This window comes from Coloeus monedula (genome assembly GCF_965178545.1).
Source record: "Coloeus monedula genome assembly, chromosome: 2".
NCBI classification, from domain to species: domain Eukaryota; kingdom Metazoa; phylum Chordata; class Aves; order Passeriformes; family Corvidae; genus Coloeus; species Coloeus monedula.
Window position 1 is genome coordinate 85,565,701 of NC_138782.1, and position 15,371 is coordinate 85,581,071.

At 38.8% G+C, this 15,371-nt stretch overlaps 1 protein-coding gene across 2 annotated transcripts in view; it reads left to right on the forward strand.

Annotated features, from left to right (window-relative positions):
• The window catches only part of IBTK (inhibitor of Bruton tyrosine kinase), a 57,167-nt gene that overhangs the window by 13,564 nt on the left and 28,232 nt on the right, over window positions 1-15,371 (forward strand). For both annotated transcript variants that reach the window (XM_082302972.1, XM_082302973.1), the window contains exons 6-13: window positions 1,819-1,989; window positions 3,128-3,245; window positions 4,987-5,167; window positions 6,389-6,512; window positions 10,464-10,641; window positions 11,337-11,511; window positions 12,332-12,925; window positions 14,938-15,024. In XM_082302972.1, coding sequence (XP_082159098.1) covers window positions 1,819-1,989; window positions 3,128-3,245; window positions 4,987-5,167; window positions 6,389-6,512; window positions 10,464-10,641; window positions 11,337-11,511; window positions 12,332-12,925; window positions 14,938-15,024 — 1,628 coding nt within the window. The remainder of the gene's footprint in view (window positions 1-1,818; window positions 1,990-3,127; window positions 3,246-4,986; window positions 5,168-6,388; window positions 6,513-10,463; window positions 10,642-11,336; window positions 11,512-12,331; window positions 12,926-14,937; window positions 15,025-15,371) is intronic.

Below are 15,371 nucleotides of genomic sequence, written 5' to 3' on the forward strand. Positions count from 1 at the left end.
AGCAGTACTGTGAAGCTGTGGTGGCAGAAAAAAGGGTGGTAGGGTTGCTTCTTACTAGACTTACGCAACTATTAAGTGAAAATTCACTTATCATTTTCATTTGAATAGTACATTGTTGCAATGCACAAAACTAAAATTTGAGAAGACTAAGATTTGATGACAATACAATTCTTAGACTTAAGCATCTTACCCTAGCTGGTAGTGTGCATTTAGCTTGCAGCACAGTAATTTTTAAAATTTTCTAATATCAGGTATCTGACAGAATTTGATACTCTGTTGCTGAATGCTATTAGTGGAGACTAGAGCTCAAATTTTCTTTTTTTTGAAGAAAATAGTTCTGTTAAATTAGGATTTTTTTTTCAAATTTCTTTTTGAAACTGTGATGTTACATAGGTGAATAAAGGAGAACTCACGCTAGAGTACATGAAGAGTCAACGATACAGAGCTGCTTCCTTATTCTGTGAAATTTTATTAAGATTATCCTGTGTTGGAAGGAGATAGCTTTGGTGTTCATGGTATTTAAAAAGAAAAGCAAGAGGTGATAGTTAATATTTGTTCAGCTGTCCTGAAGATGTAGTTTCCAATCTAATTTCAGAACAGGTAGTTTAAAATTCGTCTCCCCTGATAGCAAAGGACATTTCCCTGTGTCTCGGTTTTGAAAGACAGGTGTCTGCTAAGGAAGGCAGAAGCCCCCCTTGAAGTGGCAGATATAACCCTTTTTCCCTCCAAGTTATTATATTTTGAAATCAAGGGCCTTTAGGCAGAGATGTGGGAAATAGGAATAACAGTTCTTTACTATATATATATATATATATATGTATATGTATATAACCAGTCAAACAAAACAACAACAACTATGACAGTAACAGCACACACAAACCCAGTGCCAGCCTTCTCGGCTGTCGGGCCCTTTCCCCTCGGGTGCAGTTCCGCTCGCAGCCGGCAGGGGCGCTGGTGGCTCCCGGTGAGCAGGGCAGGTGCGATGGTTCCCCCGCGGCTGCAGGGGGCGCTCCGGAGCGAGCTCGGGAAACACGCGGCACTGGCGGCCTGGGATCCCGGGAAGGGATGGGACAAAGGCTTCACAAACCCCTGGGCAGCCGATCCCGGACTCTCAGGAGCAGCAGGCTGGGAACGGCAGGCAGGAGCGGCAGGCTAGAGCGGCAGGCTAGAGCGGCAGGGACGAACGCAAATCCCGGGTGGCAGACGAGATGTATCCAGATGGGAGAACCCCACGGAGGCCCAGGCAGGCAGGGCGAGCAGGGCTACAGCGTAGCGAAAACTCGAAGCAGCAGCAGCGGGGCAGGGCAGCCACAGCTCGGCCTCCAGCAGGGCAGGGAAAGCGGCTTTTGGGGTCCCGGCGTTGTTTCCAGCAGGAAGAGAAGAACGGCCAAAAAAGAAAGAAGCAGCAGCTCCTTTCTCTGCAGCTTCTCTCTCCGGACGCTCAGAGCGAACTGCCCCACACCCAGGTGTAGACAAGAAAGTAGCCAGGCCCGCCCCACTCCCTTATTGTCTTTCTTAAGTACAGCTATTTGTCCCCTAGCAACATGCATATGGGAGAAAATTCCTTTAACAGAAAAAAAAACCCTAAGACTAAACTAAAACCCCAACACCCTGATAGCATTTCAAATGAAAGTAATTCATCTTACTGCATTGAATGTAGTTGTTATGTTAATGAATGTGTTGTGTGTTCAAAGGCATTTTATCTTTATTTCAATATTTGGTCATGACTTTCTGTTGGTGCAACTTCAGTTTCATAGATGGCCACTGGTTAATAACAAACCAGTATGCTTTTATATCATTTTTTTTTTTCTTATTCAGGTTCCAAGACTTGTGGAAGGCTTAACTGGTCATCAGTGCTCCCAGATAGCTGCAGCTAAGGATCATACTGTTGTTTTAACAGAAGATGGATATGTTTACACATTTGGTTTGAACACTTTCCATCAACTGGGTATTCTTCCTCCTCCTTCTAATTGCAGTGTTCCTAGACAGGTAAAAATAACATCAGTCAAAGCTTAATGGTTTGGTGGTGTTGCTTTGTTTTTTTTTTTTAACAGAAAGTAAAATGTGAAGATTATAAAAATAACTTCTAAACTTTTTCAGAATAGCAAAGTTTAATGTGAGTTCAGATAAATCTTGATTCTGTGTTTTCAGACATCTCAGATCTTAACTGTGTTCTGATGAATGTCTTCATTTGTAACCTGAAAAATACCAAAATTTGTAGTGTGAAGTATAATACAAGGTACAATTGCCAAAACCCTTTTCTTCTCTCTTCCCCAAATTGTTCTGTAGCTGAAGTGATGTAGAATTAATAGGTATGTATCACTTGAGATTCATGCTCTTAACTCCTTTTGAATCAGTGGATGATGGCTCTCAGGGTTTAATCATTGTCCTTTGCTGGAGCAAAGTCAGTGCTTTGGGAAGAGTACTGGCAGGGAGGAGGGGGTATGGGCATCAGCAACTTCACTATATTCCTATGCTTAATCTCTAAATTTAATCTTTTTTGTAAGTAAAGAAGCTTTACATTACCTTTTGTTGAAAGGAAGCTTCATCCGAAGTAGAAGAACACTGCATTATCAGTGTCTGAAAGTAGAAAAGAATGATTGGCCAAAATGCAACAGGATAGTGTTTTGGGGTACCATGTGTTCTTCAACAGTGTAATGACAGCTCTATAGCCACAGTATTTGCTTTGATTTTATCATCTTAATCTGGAAAAATCAAGTTAAATGTGAAGTGTGGGATTAGTCGTGTCGTGTTCTGCACTGTGTTTAGGCCATTAGGACTTTAAACTTTTGAACTTCTAGCTGACATTTTGCAGCACCTGAGTCTTCTGTGGCTGTGCTATGCATGTCCTGTTCAGTCTTGTTCAGCATCTTACGTATGAAGACAGCCTAAGGAGACTTGAATCCAGTTCTGACTGGAAACAAAAAGTTTAGTTCTTTTTGTCATTATTGCAATAGTGCCCCACTTGACAAACTTCTGAAATAATCTGATTTATTAGACTGTATTTGGATTGATATTAGTGCATTGTTCTTACTGACATTAGGAGTTAAATGTTGTCGGAAGTTTGTACATGTGAAATTCACCTGTTGCTACTTAATATTAAGATGTACTTTGGATTTGTGCTTAGGTTCAGGCAAAAAACCTGAAAGGTAGAATGGTGATTGGAGTGGCTGCAGGCAGATTCCATACAGTGCTATGGACTAAGGAAGCAGTGTATACCATGGGGCTGAATGGCGGCCAACTAGGTAAGGTAGAAGCGTTCTGAAAGTAAAACCCAGCCATTGAAAGATGTTGTTCATGCTTAACCTGTCATCTGCTTCTTAGAACAGAAGCCTGGGTGAAGCTTTTTTTTCCTCTATCTTTTTCTTTTTAAACCAATCTGATGACATCATCCCTTCACACTTCTTTCAAAGAATATTTTTCATTTCTACCAGTTACTTTCACATTTTGAGATTATAGGAGCTAGTCAGATTTAGCTCTCATTTGAACTCTTTATAACTTTTACCTTCCATGTGTCTTGTACAGTCCTACTTCTAGAGACTTTAAGGAAACATAATGTTGCTGTTTGTGTTGGAAATTACTCCTGGGCATGCTTGTCTCCTTCCAGCAGTCTGGCTGGTACTGCCTTTAATAAATTATAAACTAGCCTTCAGCTCTCCTGCTTATGTCCTTCTTTCATCAAGCACTGCAAACATGATACTGATAACTTTTTCCATACTAACTTTTTAAAGTGAAATAACTTGCCTATATCTAGATTTTTTTTCAGCAATACCATTACCAGACTCTTCAATTAACCCTGTATTATTCTGAAGTCAAGAAAGAATTTATTAATAATATTATCAACTAGTGAACTTGATTTGTTGTATGAGTGGGACATTTTAATTGCTTTTATCTTTTTTAATAAACAGGTATTGCTATATTGGTTTGGATTTGCATTTTTGCAGTTTTGTGTCTATGTGCAAACAAAACTGTTAGCTGTCTTTGGTACTTAATCTGCATCAGCTCTGGCCTCAGGTTCCAGCTTTTTTTGTGTATTTTTTTTTAAGGTGTCAAAGGTATGTGAAAAAACTTGCCTTTGTCAGAGAAATACCTTACTAATGAATATCTTCTTGTTGTTTGTTTTTGTCTTTTTTTTTTTATATGCACCCATCATATAAGCTTTTTTTGTAGTTGCTTGTGTTGTTGGGATTATTCTGGCTAGCACATGGCCCAGTGCAGTACCACAGAGAGACAGTAATTGACTCCTAAGTGATATTGTGTCAGCTGGGCACCATGGTAGACCTGTGGTGTTAAACCTTGCCCACATAAGACATTTGGGCACAACCCTACATTGTCCTGTGTCAGGGTTGCTTCCAGGTAGAGGTAGCTCTGCTGCTTGTTCTGCTCCGCTCTGTGGTGCAGGCGTAAGTGCCCTGCACACAAAACAGGATTATAGTGTGTGTGAGAGTCCTCATGTCAGGTTTCTTGTTGCAACAGAGTAGCAATGGCCTGGTTTTATTCTATTTTTTAAATGTTTTCAGAGATCTTGCGTTACAGCTCCAACCTTTTCTGTTTCATGTAACTGCTGCCTTCATGCTTACCTGCACTTAGAGTAATTTTTTTGGCAAGCTTATATTTGTCTTTCAATGTCTGAAATAATCTGTAGTTTATGCCAGTGTTACAGTATTTCTACTACCTTGAATTGTCATATGATGAAATAAATATTCTTTTTTTGGAATCAAAGCACTATCACCACATTAAATAGCTTCCCTGTAAAATATGCCTTACTTCATTTTTATGTATCAGATCTTGGTTTTTGGGTGTTTGTAGTGAACTATCGAGTATGTGCGGTGGGTCTCATCTGTCTTAAGTATTTTGAAGATGAATTATCCTACCAAAAATCTTTTGGAATTTAGAGGTTCTTCAAAGTAGTGTAGCAAAGTATCCTTTAATTGCACAATGTGTGGAATGGCAAATAATGTTTTTGTGGTATGTTGTTTTTTCTAGGTTATCTGCTGGATCCTAATGGAGAAAAATGTGTAACTGCACCGCGCCAAGTCTCTGCTCTACACCATAAAGACCTCTCTGTGTCCCTGGTCTCTGCAAGTGATGGCGCTACAGTATGTGTTTCTGAAAGAGGAGATATTTATTTACTTGCAGACTATCAGTGCAAAAAGATAGCTTCAAAGTATGTGTTACTTTTCTAATCTGTCATGAAGAACAATAGGTGAAGATTTCACTGTAGTTGTATACTTGCAAGCTATTTTAAAGATTCTTGTGCATAAATTACAGAAAGTGCAGTGGTGCCCTATGTTCTCTTCATTTGTAGTTCTTTCATATGAACTAGGGCTATCGTTTTTGTTTGTTTCTTCATTTTGTTTGTTTTTTTTTTTTTTACAAGAGGCTAAGGTGCCACTTGCTGTTTACCAAAGATATTTAAAAAAACTCATTAGGAGGAAATATTTTGTGCCATAAGTTTAAAAACATTGAAACTGGTATTTTTTCTTCCTCTGTTAGCCTTAATTTGTTTAAGTGCATCTTGGTAGAGACACTGAAGATCTGCCGTTTTGTTTATTTATGTTGTTACGATTTCGAATCAGTAATTTGGGATCTGAATTTCATAATTAATGTGTAGATACAGTATGTTATAAAGGGTAATTTAGGTTGCAAGAAGGACCTTGTAAAGTCATCTGGTCCATATATATGGATATAAAACCTGTTGAAGAAGCTGGATTTTTGACTCATGAATTTAGGAAATTATTTAATCCTGTTTTCTTTTACTTAGTTTGCAATAACAGATTAGAATAAATTTTTTTAGATTTGATTTTGCCCAGCTAACTCCTCCCTAGTTTTTCAGCTTCACTTCAAATTCTAACAGTATTTATTGACATATTATAGCTTAATGATTATTTTATACTTCATTTCTACATGGTGGTAAGTGAAAGTGTTGACACTTGTAGAAACTTAATGCAGTGTCCTGTGCTCTTTTACTAAGCAACTGAGAAAAGATAATGAGTTTAATTTTGATCAGTTAAAAACCAAACCTAGCAAACCCCTGAGAAATGACATGCTGGGATAGGATAGATCTTTTAATACAAATAACTGATTAAATTTTTGTACTGATGAAATCAAAGCTATATCATTTACCGATTTTCACTCATGGAATTTTTTGAAGAACTTAGATATACAATGTGATATACTTAAAAACAAGCAAGAAGTATAGTCTGCTATAATATTATCAGTTATGTTAATAGTACCAGTAGGGTGAAACTAAACATAAGTAATTTTTCCATTTCACTGTCTCAATTACATTATTTTACTGCTTTTCTAAATGAAAAAGGTAACTGTCATAGAACTAACATAAGTACACAATAGGGAAATACTTATTTAACCTTTTGTGTTCTTTCAGACAGCTGAACCTTAAAAAAGTTCTTGTCAGTGGAGGATATTTGGAATATAAAGTAGATACCCAGCATCTTAAAGAAAATGGGGGTCAGAAGACTTGCATTCTGGCACTGGATGAAGCTGGAAGAGTAAGTTGTCATAATTATAATTATATGGCAGGCAGCATAGTGGTTAATCAAACTTTAAACATAAGACAGGACAAAATCATGCACAGAAAATAACCAGTTTCACAGAATCACAGAATATGCTGAGTTGGAAGGACCCACAAGGAAGTCCAGCTCCTGGCCCTAAACAGGACCATCCCGAAGAGTCACAGCAGGTGCTTGAGAGCATTGTCCAAGTTCTTCTTGAACTCTTTCAGGCTTGGTGCTGTGACCATTTTCCTGAGGCCTGTTCCAGTGCCCAACCACCCTCTGGGTGAAGAATCTTTTTGCAGTAAACCTCCCCTGGCACAATTTCAGGCCATTCCCTTGGGTCCTGTCACTGGTCACCACAGAGAAGAGATCAGTGCCTGTCCCTCCTCTTCCCCTCATGAGGAAGTTGTAACTGCAGTGAGGTCTCCCCTCAGTCTCCTCTTCTCCAGGCTGAACAGACCAAGTGCCCTCAGCTGCTCCTCACATGGCTTCCCCTCAAGGCCCTTCGCCATCTTTGTTGCCCTCCTTTGGACACTCTCTAACAGTTTAATGTCTTTCTTACATTGTGGCACCCAAAACTGCCCCCAGAACTCGAGGTGAGGCTGCTCCAGTGCAGAGCAGAGCAGGGCAATCCCCTCCCTTGCCTGGCTGGTGATGCTGTGCCTGATGCCCCCCAGGACACACTTGGCCCTCGTGGCTGCCAGGGCACTGCAGATTCGTATCCAACTTGCCATTAACCTGGACCCCCAGGTTCCTTTACGTGGTGCTGCTTTCCAGCATCTCATTCCCTGCTCTGTCTGTACATCCAGGGTTGCCCCATCCCAGGTGCAGAATCTGGCACTTTTGCTTGTTGAACTTCATGTGGTTGGTGATTGCCCAGCCCTCTGATTTGTGGAGGTCTCTCTGCAGGGCCTCCCTGTCCTGGAGGGAGTCAGCAGCTCCTCCCAGTTTTATATCATCTGTGAACTTGCTTAGTATCTCTTCCAGTCCTGCCTCCAATCATTTATGAAGATGTTGAAGAGCACAGGACTGAGGATGGAGCCCTGTGGAACCCCAGTAGTGACAGGTCACCAGTGTGATGTCACTCCATTCACTATAACCCTTTGTGTCCAACTCATGGGCCAGTTGCTCACTCATCCCATGCTGTGTTTATCCAGCTGTGTGCTGGACATTTTGTCCAGAAGGATCCTGTGAGAGACAGTATCAACAGCTGTGCTGAAATCCAAAAAGATGACATCAACTGGCTTCCCTTGGTCAGCTAGGTGGGTTACCTTGTCATCAAAGGAAATCAGGTTTGATAAGCAGGACTTTCCCCTTATGAAGCCGTGCTGGCTGTGACCAGTGACTGCGTTGTCTTTCAGGTGTTTTTCAATACCTCCCAGAATAATCTTCTCCATAACTTTACCAGGCACTGAAGTGAGACTGACAGGCCTGTAGAGTGTGGGGTCCTACTTCTTGCCCTTCTTGAAAACTGGAACAGCATTCATCAGTAGCTGGGACCTCTCCAGATTTCCAAGACTGCTCAAAAATCATTGAGAGTGGTTTTGCGATGACATCAGCCAGCTCCTTGAGGATTTTTGGATGAATCCTATCAGGCCCCATAGATTTGCAGGGATCCAGCTGGAGCAGCAGATCCTGCACAGTCTCAGGGTTGACTGGGAGTTGATCATTCTCACAGTCATGGTCCTCCAGCTCAGGGCACTGAGACCCCCATGTTGAGGACAGAGGCAAAGAATGTGTTGAACACCTGTGCCTTGTCTGTGTCCCTGTTTGTGGGGTGACCGTCCTCACCCTGTGATGGGCTGATGTTATTTTTGCACTGCCTATTGCCCTTCATGTATTTGAAAAAGTTCTTTTTATTGTTCCCCAGTCAATTCTTTTCTGTACAGCTGCTGGTGATTTTGGTTTTTTTTAGGGCCATGGGAAGATTACAAAACTAATGTGCAGTAGTTAATTTTTAAATCTATGGACTTCTAATGCCTTTCAGTGAAGGTGTAAACTTTGTTTTTACATACACATTAGTGTATGTGGTTAAGGCTCTTTTTGTTGATATTTTTTTTCTTCCTATCTCGCCTATCACCCCACTTACCCCAGGCACCTTTACAACTTTGAGAAGTAGTCTCTGGACTTGAGGTTTTAGAGCCTTTGCTGAAACACGGCTGTTTGTAGATGAAATGTCCCTTTTATTGTCAAAATGTTGCACCTAAACCTGCTGAATCATTTAGTATTTACTGTTAAATGTAGATGCTGTATTTTCTTAGAATTGGAATGCCGTGGTGAATTTATTGTTTTTTCCCTTACTCTTTTTTAAGTACTGGTTTACAGGACTCTAAAAAATTCTTTTTCTCGATCTGCTCACTGGGAGATCTCAACCTTCACTGCCATCTAGTGGTGTTTACAAAGAAGCTTTTTCTACTAAAATGCCTTCTTAAAGAATGTTAAAAACTGAGCTTGTATATCAAAATAAGGGGAAATGTGGTTATTTCCTTTTCTTTCCTTGAATTTGGCTGAATTACATTTTGAGATGATCGTATCTTTTCATTATGTCGTTAGTTGTCTCAGATATTATAAGCTTTCAATTCAGTATTTGATCACGTGAGATGTAGCCTCTAGCATCTGTAGTATTGATAGTGCCCCTTCAACATCTTTGGGACACTGCTTTGGAAGTAAGAAACTGCTTGATCTTCCTGCATCAGAGGAACTATGTCCATGTACATTTCATATCTTTCCATGTTGAATACTGACAAGTACTGGAATCTTTAGCACTTTCAGGCATTATAAGTTATTGAGTAAGAAGAAGGATGGGATCTTAATACTTGTAATTCCTGGTCTGGCTTGATTGCATTTTCTTTAAGGGAGTACTGTTTAGCCTAGAAAATAAAAGTCACAAGGGGAATCTTGTATATGCATGCTCGAAGAGAAGATGTAAAGAAGATAGAGCCAGGTTCTTTTCAATGGTGCCCAGAGCCAGAACCAGGACCAGAGGCAATGGGCACAAACTGAAATAAAGGAGGCTCTATCTGAGTATCAGGAAGCACTGAGGGTGGTCCAGCACTGTCACAGGTTGCCAGTTAAGGTTGTGAAATCACTGTGCTTGGAAATACTCAAAAGCTGTCTGGACATGCTCCTGGGCAGCTGGCTCTGCGTGGTCCTGCTTGAGCAGAGAGTTGGACTAGACAGCCTCCAGAGATCCCTTTCAATTTCAGCCATTCTGTGATTTGTAGGGAGGAGAAAGGAAATAAGTTACTCAACTCCTTTTGTTGCCTCCCTCTGTGCAGGTCCTTCAGTGAGAGAAAATGAAAGCCTGACTTTAGTTAGCACTGCTAATGCCACATTTGGGCTTTGCCTTGCTTGGGGCTGTCTTTCAGACATGTACAGTATACCTTGTTGGTGTCTTGCTGTGCTTCATATTCCTGAAGGTTTTAAAGTTTGTGTTTGGTCATGATCTCCTTTCCAAACCTTGACTGGTACAGAGAAATTTGAGATTTATTGTCAAACAATTAACAGGAAATGGTTTAAATTTCCAGTGTGCTAGCTTTGAATTTTGTCTGATTTATAAGCAAACTAGTTGGACAAATCTGTAAATTAAGAACTAGATAAAACTTGTTTCTTAGCTTGACACCTTTTACTGTCCTTGTTGAGATGTCAGTAAAACCTGTCCTATAGATGACTGCTGTGAAGATATTTGAATATTTGGAGAAGCTTTTCAAATGCCCTTCATGAGCAAATGAATCTTAATATCACAATAGATTTTCTCTTTTCCTTGTAGATTCTCTCTAATAGGTGCTCATAACACTTTATCCTAAAATTTTGAAGAATGTCTTTCTCCTTTTATGTGCAACTTTGAGATGGCATGTTCTTTTGTTTAAAAAAGTAGTGTGTAATATGTAATTGCTTTCATATGATGTGAGGATCTTTTCTTTCTTTAAAAATTTGATGTTGTAGGTGTTTTGTTGGAAGTCATCTAACAACTCCATGAAGCAGTGTCGTTGGGTGTATGGCCGGCAAGTCTTCATGTCTGATGTTGCATTAAATGGGAATGAAATAATGTTTGTGACACAGGATGGTGAAGCCTTTACAGGGAAGTGGCTGGAAGAAGGGAAAAAAAGCTCAGAAAAGAAAGGTTAGCTGTGATTTCTTAGTGGTTTTTAAATACTTTAAATCAATAAAAAAGTTTAATTGAATCTTTACAGTCTCTATCAGTATTATGTGGTGAGTTTGTTCTTTCCTCTGTGACTGACAGTTCTTAGCTCTGACTGCTGCTGTAGTCTTTCTCAGTAATACTGAGATTTACTTTGCAGCTTTCAGTTAACCTTTAGGTGGAGATTTCTGTAAAGAAAAGTACTTCTGAAGAGAAATAGTAGCACAAGGGTCTAGTGCAATGGTCTTGTCACATATTAGATGATGAGTCCTAAGAGAATTGGTATTGAGTAAAAGAAGGAGCATATAATTGCTTCCACTGCTAAGTCTGTGAAACCTGTTTCCCACTCCCCTTATCTGGGCACGATACAGGGTCCAAAGCAACTTCCACCTTATTAACTTGGCTCATATTGCTGAAAGTAGGTCCTGATGGTTTGTTTTTCTGGAAGGAACATATCTGTCTCGTACAGGACAAGATTTTAAGTGAAACTCTCAGCTCTCCTCCTATATATTCTGTAAATAAGCAAGCTGAAATCTTCAGCATAATTTAGTCTTACTCAATTACTCCATCAAAGGACATACAGAAGTCATAGTCTTGTCTTTTTCATGTATTGGTTGCATTTTAATTAGCAGGATCTTTCTGTGATGTGTATTCACTTCCTTTTTTTTTTTTTACAGAACTTGTATCAAGCCTTCAGCATCCTTCATGTGATGTGTCTTGTGAACATGACACAACCAGTGTGTATGAAAGAATTCGACTTCAGAAGCTGACATTTGTCCACCGAGCTGTCAGTATTGCCACTGATCCTAGCGGCTGTAATTTTGCTGTATTACAGTCAGATCCTAAAACCAGGTATATTAAAAATAACAACAGCTGTAATTTTTCCCTTTTCTGTGTGTTATTGCGATTGAATCATTCTTTTCCAAACTGTTTTTTGGCTCATAGAGAAGTCACAGTAAATATGGTTATCCATATTGCTAGAGAATAGCACTTCTTAGTAATTATGTTGAAGTTACCCAAAGGCCTCAGCTTATATATTTGCATAATAATAGGCAGTACTGATGTTTTATCTGAAGTGTTTAAGGCAAGCATTTGCCATGTATTTCCTAACACACTCTGAGTTCTAAATACTGTAGAAATTCACCTCTTCAGTAATCACCAATAATCAGTTTTTAAATAAAAGTGACAAGTGAGTTTTTGTTTGTTTGGAAAGAAATGTGTAAAGTAAAATAAATAAACAGAATACTGGACCACGTTTCTTATGCTCTCATAATGGTTTCCAACAGATGTGATAAATAGCTAAACATTAGCTTTTTTTCCTTGTTGCTTTAGTTTGTAACATGAAATACAGCAAACATTTCTGTGTTTTCATGTTGGAAAAATGAGATGAAGATAAGATAGTTCTGATAATACTGGTACAGTATAAAGGCAAATACTATATTTGATATTCTGAAGCTAGACAGGTCTTATTTGTGTAGTTTAATTGCCTTAATATCATATTATTAGTTCTTTTTGTAAAGAACAGGACAAGAAATGTTGAGCAGTGCAGCAATGTAAGAAAAAACACAAAGAAACCAAACTGTAACAGCATCATCCTCTTCGTTAAACATACTATGTAAAATGCTATGAAGCTTGTAAATGGTGTTTGATTATGGATTTCATTTTGTTCTAGTCTGTATGAAATTCCAAGTGTGTCACTATCAAGTTTTGGAATGGATTTTGGCAAACTCTTAGATGAAACAGATGAAATGGACAGCATCCATGATGTAACTTTTCAGATTGGCACAAGAATGTACCCTGTGCATAAATACATCTTGGCTGTACGCTCCGATTTCTTCAAGAAGCTCTTTGTCTCCAGTGACAACCAGCTAGACACTCCAGACATCTACCGTAAAGATGAAGATGCTGTTGGATGTGATCTTTATGTAATTGAGAAAGTCCATCCAGATCTGTTTGGCTACCTTCTGCAGTTCATATACACTGATACTTGCGATCTTTTGACCCATGGTTACAAGCCAAAAATCCCATATAAAGAAAAATCAGATGAATATCAAGATACTTTAATTTCTAATCTGAGAAAAATGAGTTTTGATGAAAATGTTAATGGAAAGTCTGCATTTGAGATTTATAGAAATAATCAAGTGCAAGTTATAAATGAAAAACAGAAGAGCAAATCTAAAAAAGGCAAAGCTGGTGAAGAAGCTAACCTCATTAAAATGTTGCAAAGTGCAGCAAAGAAGTTTGGACTCAGCAATTTAAGTGGAAGGTAGGTGAAGGGAAATGCACTTACATTTTGACAAGCTCTCCATGGAGTGTTTTTATGTAAGCTGATCTAACTTTAGTTGTTATGGCAATAATGGAAATTAGGATACTAATGTTAGAATAGAAACTAGAGGGAGATGATAAGGGCGTACTACTTGGGAACTGGCTGGGCTTAATTCCAGTGCATATAGGAGTTTCAGGTTGGTGGATGGTGAGCTATTCCATCACTGTTTGTGCATCACTTGTTTTGTGTATGCTTATTCTGTTAGCATTATTATTATTTTTCATTAATTTTCTGCCCTATTAAAACTGTCTATCTCAACCCACAAATTTTACTATTTTTTTCCTGAATTCTCTCCCCCATCCCACTGGTGGGTGGTGAGGGGAGAGTGAGTGAGTGAGTGGTCTTCAGTCAGCTGAGTTAAACCATGAGAGTATCTTTTAAGGCATAGGGTCTGTGGGATTTGATATCTGATTCAAATCATCTGACTTTCCATAAAGGCTGTCAAAAACATCAGTACTTGTTAGTTGGAGACAGCTGATCAAACTGAGTTTTGGGTTGATTAATTTCTGTCCTGTGGTCTGTAGTCTAGCAGTTTTTTCACAGACAGCATACATGTTTAGTATAAAACAGCAAAGTTAAATTCTTGTTCAACTGATGTAATTTTTATATTACATGGTGAAGCAAATGGAATTGAGATCAAATGTCTCTGTAGAACTGCATTAATCAGTTTGGGGGGTTTTTTGTGCTTTTGTCCTTTCAAAGAGGGGAATGAGCTTATTCTATTCAGGGCAGTTTTCTTCACTGTACTTCTTGCATGCACAGCCAAGATGCGAAGCTGCTGCTAAAACTGAGTTCCTAAGTAATATTTCCATGGTAAAGTATTTTGCCTTTAAAGGTGTATTACTTTGTAATCCACCAGCAGCACTCCTGTGTCTTTACCATCCCATTCAGAAGCCTTCTTGATGAATTAGGATGCTAAAAAAGCCTGTGCTTAAACTTGCATCTCTTCCCAGCCACTGTCTTTGCTCACTTTACTGACTGGTAGCGCTATGTATTTTTACTTCTAGATTTTTGACCCTGTAGTATTGAACTTTGCCCTTAACTATACAGTATAAGTTTCATCTAAGATAATAAATACATATTGTAGGAACGCAGAGTGCCAAGAATATTTCTCTGCCTGTTTTTAAGGGTTCTTACCCCCCTGAACAACACTGTTTTAACTTTCAACCTTGGAAAAAATTACCAACAGTCAGACAAGAACTAGAAAATACAGTGGTGTGAATTAGGTGATAGACTACTGTGTAAGATTGTCACAGGGTGAAAAATTTAGAGGTTTTGGGCTTCTCTTTGTAGTAAATAGATGATAAGAGTAAAAAATACCAAAATGGAGGATTGCTGTTGTTCTCTAAACCTTCTTCTCCTTCTTCTACTACTCCATGTTCTGCAGTGAAAGTAGTTTGGAATGATTGGATAGAGAATTCCGCAGGTTCTGCCTGTGTTACTGAATAATTGGTAGGAAAGTGAAAATAATGTACGTTTTTAGTAACTATTGGTTAAATTATCTTTAAAAGGCTGTGTAAATCTTGATAATTAGAGACTTCTCTCCTGCTTTCTGTGCTCTGTGCTGTACCTGGGCCACACTAGTGGCTCTGTTCTTCTGATAAGACTTAATAAACAACTATCCGGCAGCATTGAAACTCAAGGAAAAGTCTTGGTTTATCTTTGAAACTCCTTGCAAGGACTTTCAGCAAATTCTCTCCCATCAGGAGGGATTTGATTTATGGCACGGTTCAGTGTCACATATCTAAGATATGGAAAGAATGTCAGTTACATTTTGCATCTGCTTTGAAGACTTTTCAAATAACAACTGTCCCTTTCTATTTTTGTATGATGATGCATTTTTGTATTCACAGTATGAGCCCACTGAAGTACTATTACTTTGTGAAACTGCTCTTAATGGTTTGAACTGTATACTAATTGTATTGCTTATTACTAATGTTAATAATTTGCAGGTTGGATGGAGTCAGATTAGAAAACGGAAAAATTAACGTTGTCAACAAGAAGAATGGGAATAAACCAAAGTTAAATCAGAAGAAATGGTAATTTTTTTTTTTATCAAGTTTCCCCTACCTCACCATCTTCCTCTTATGTCATGGCTTTGCCTATTAAGTGTGGACTAAGGTTGATCCAGCTGCATTTTAACTTCTGGTGTTCAGTTCTCTCTATCACAGTAACTCAGATTTGGCAGTTCTCCATAGATGTTTATAGACTTGATCTGTAAATTAGTAGTTGGGGATAGATTATGTGTGGTATGTCTTTGTTTCTTTTTACTTCACCTTAATGTGTTCTATGGATTAACTGTAATAGAATGCTAATGCCAGAAGAAATGTTATGGGTAGTCCAGTCAAAAGCAATTTCACTTCTGTAAATCTGCTTGTTGTGACAA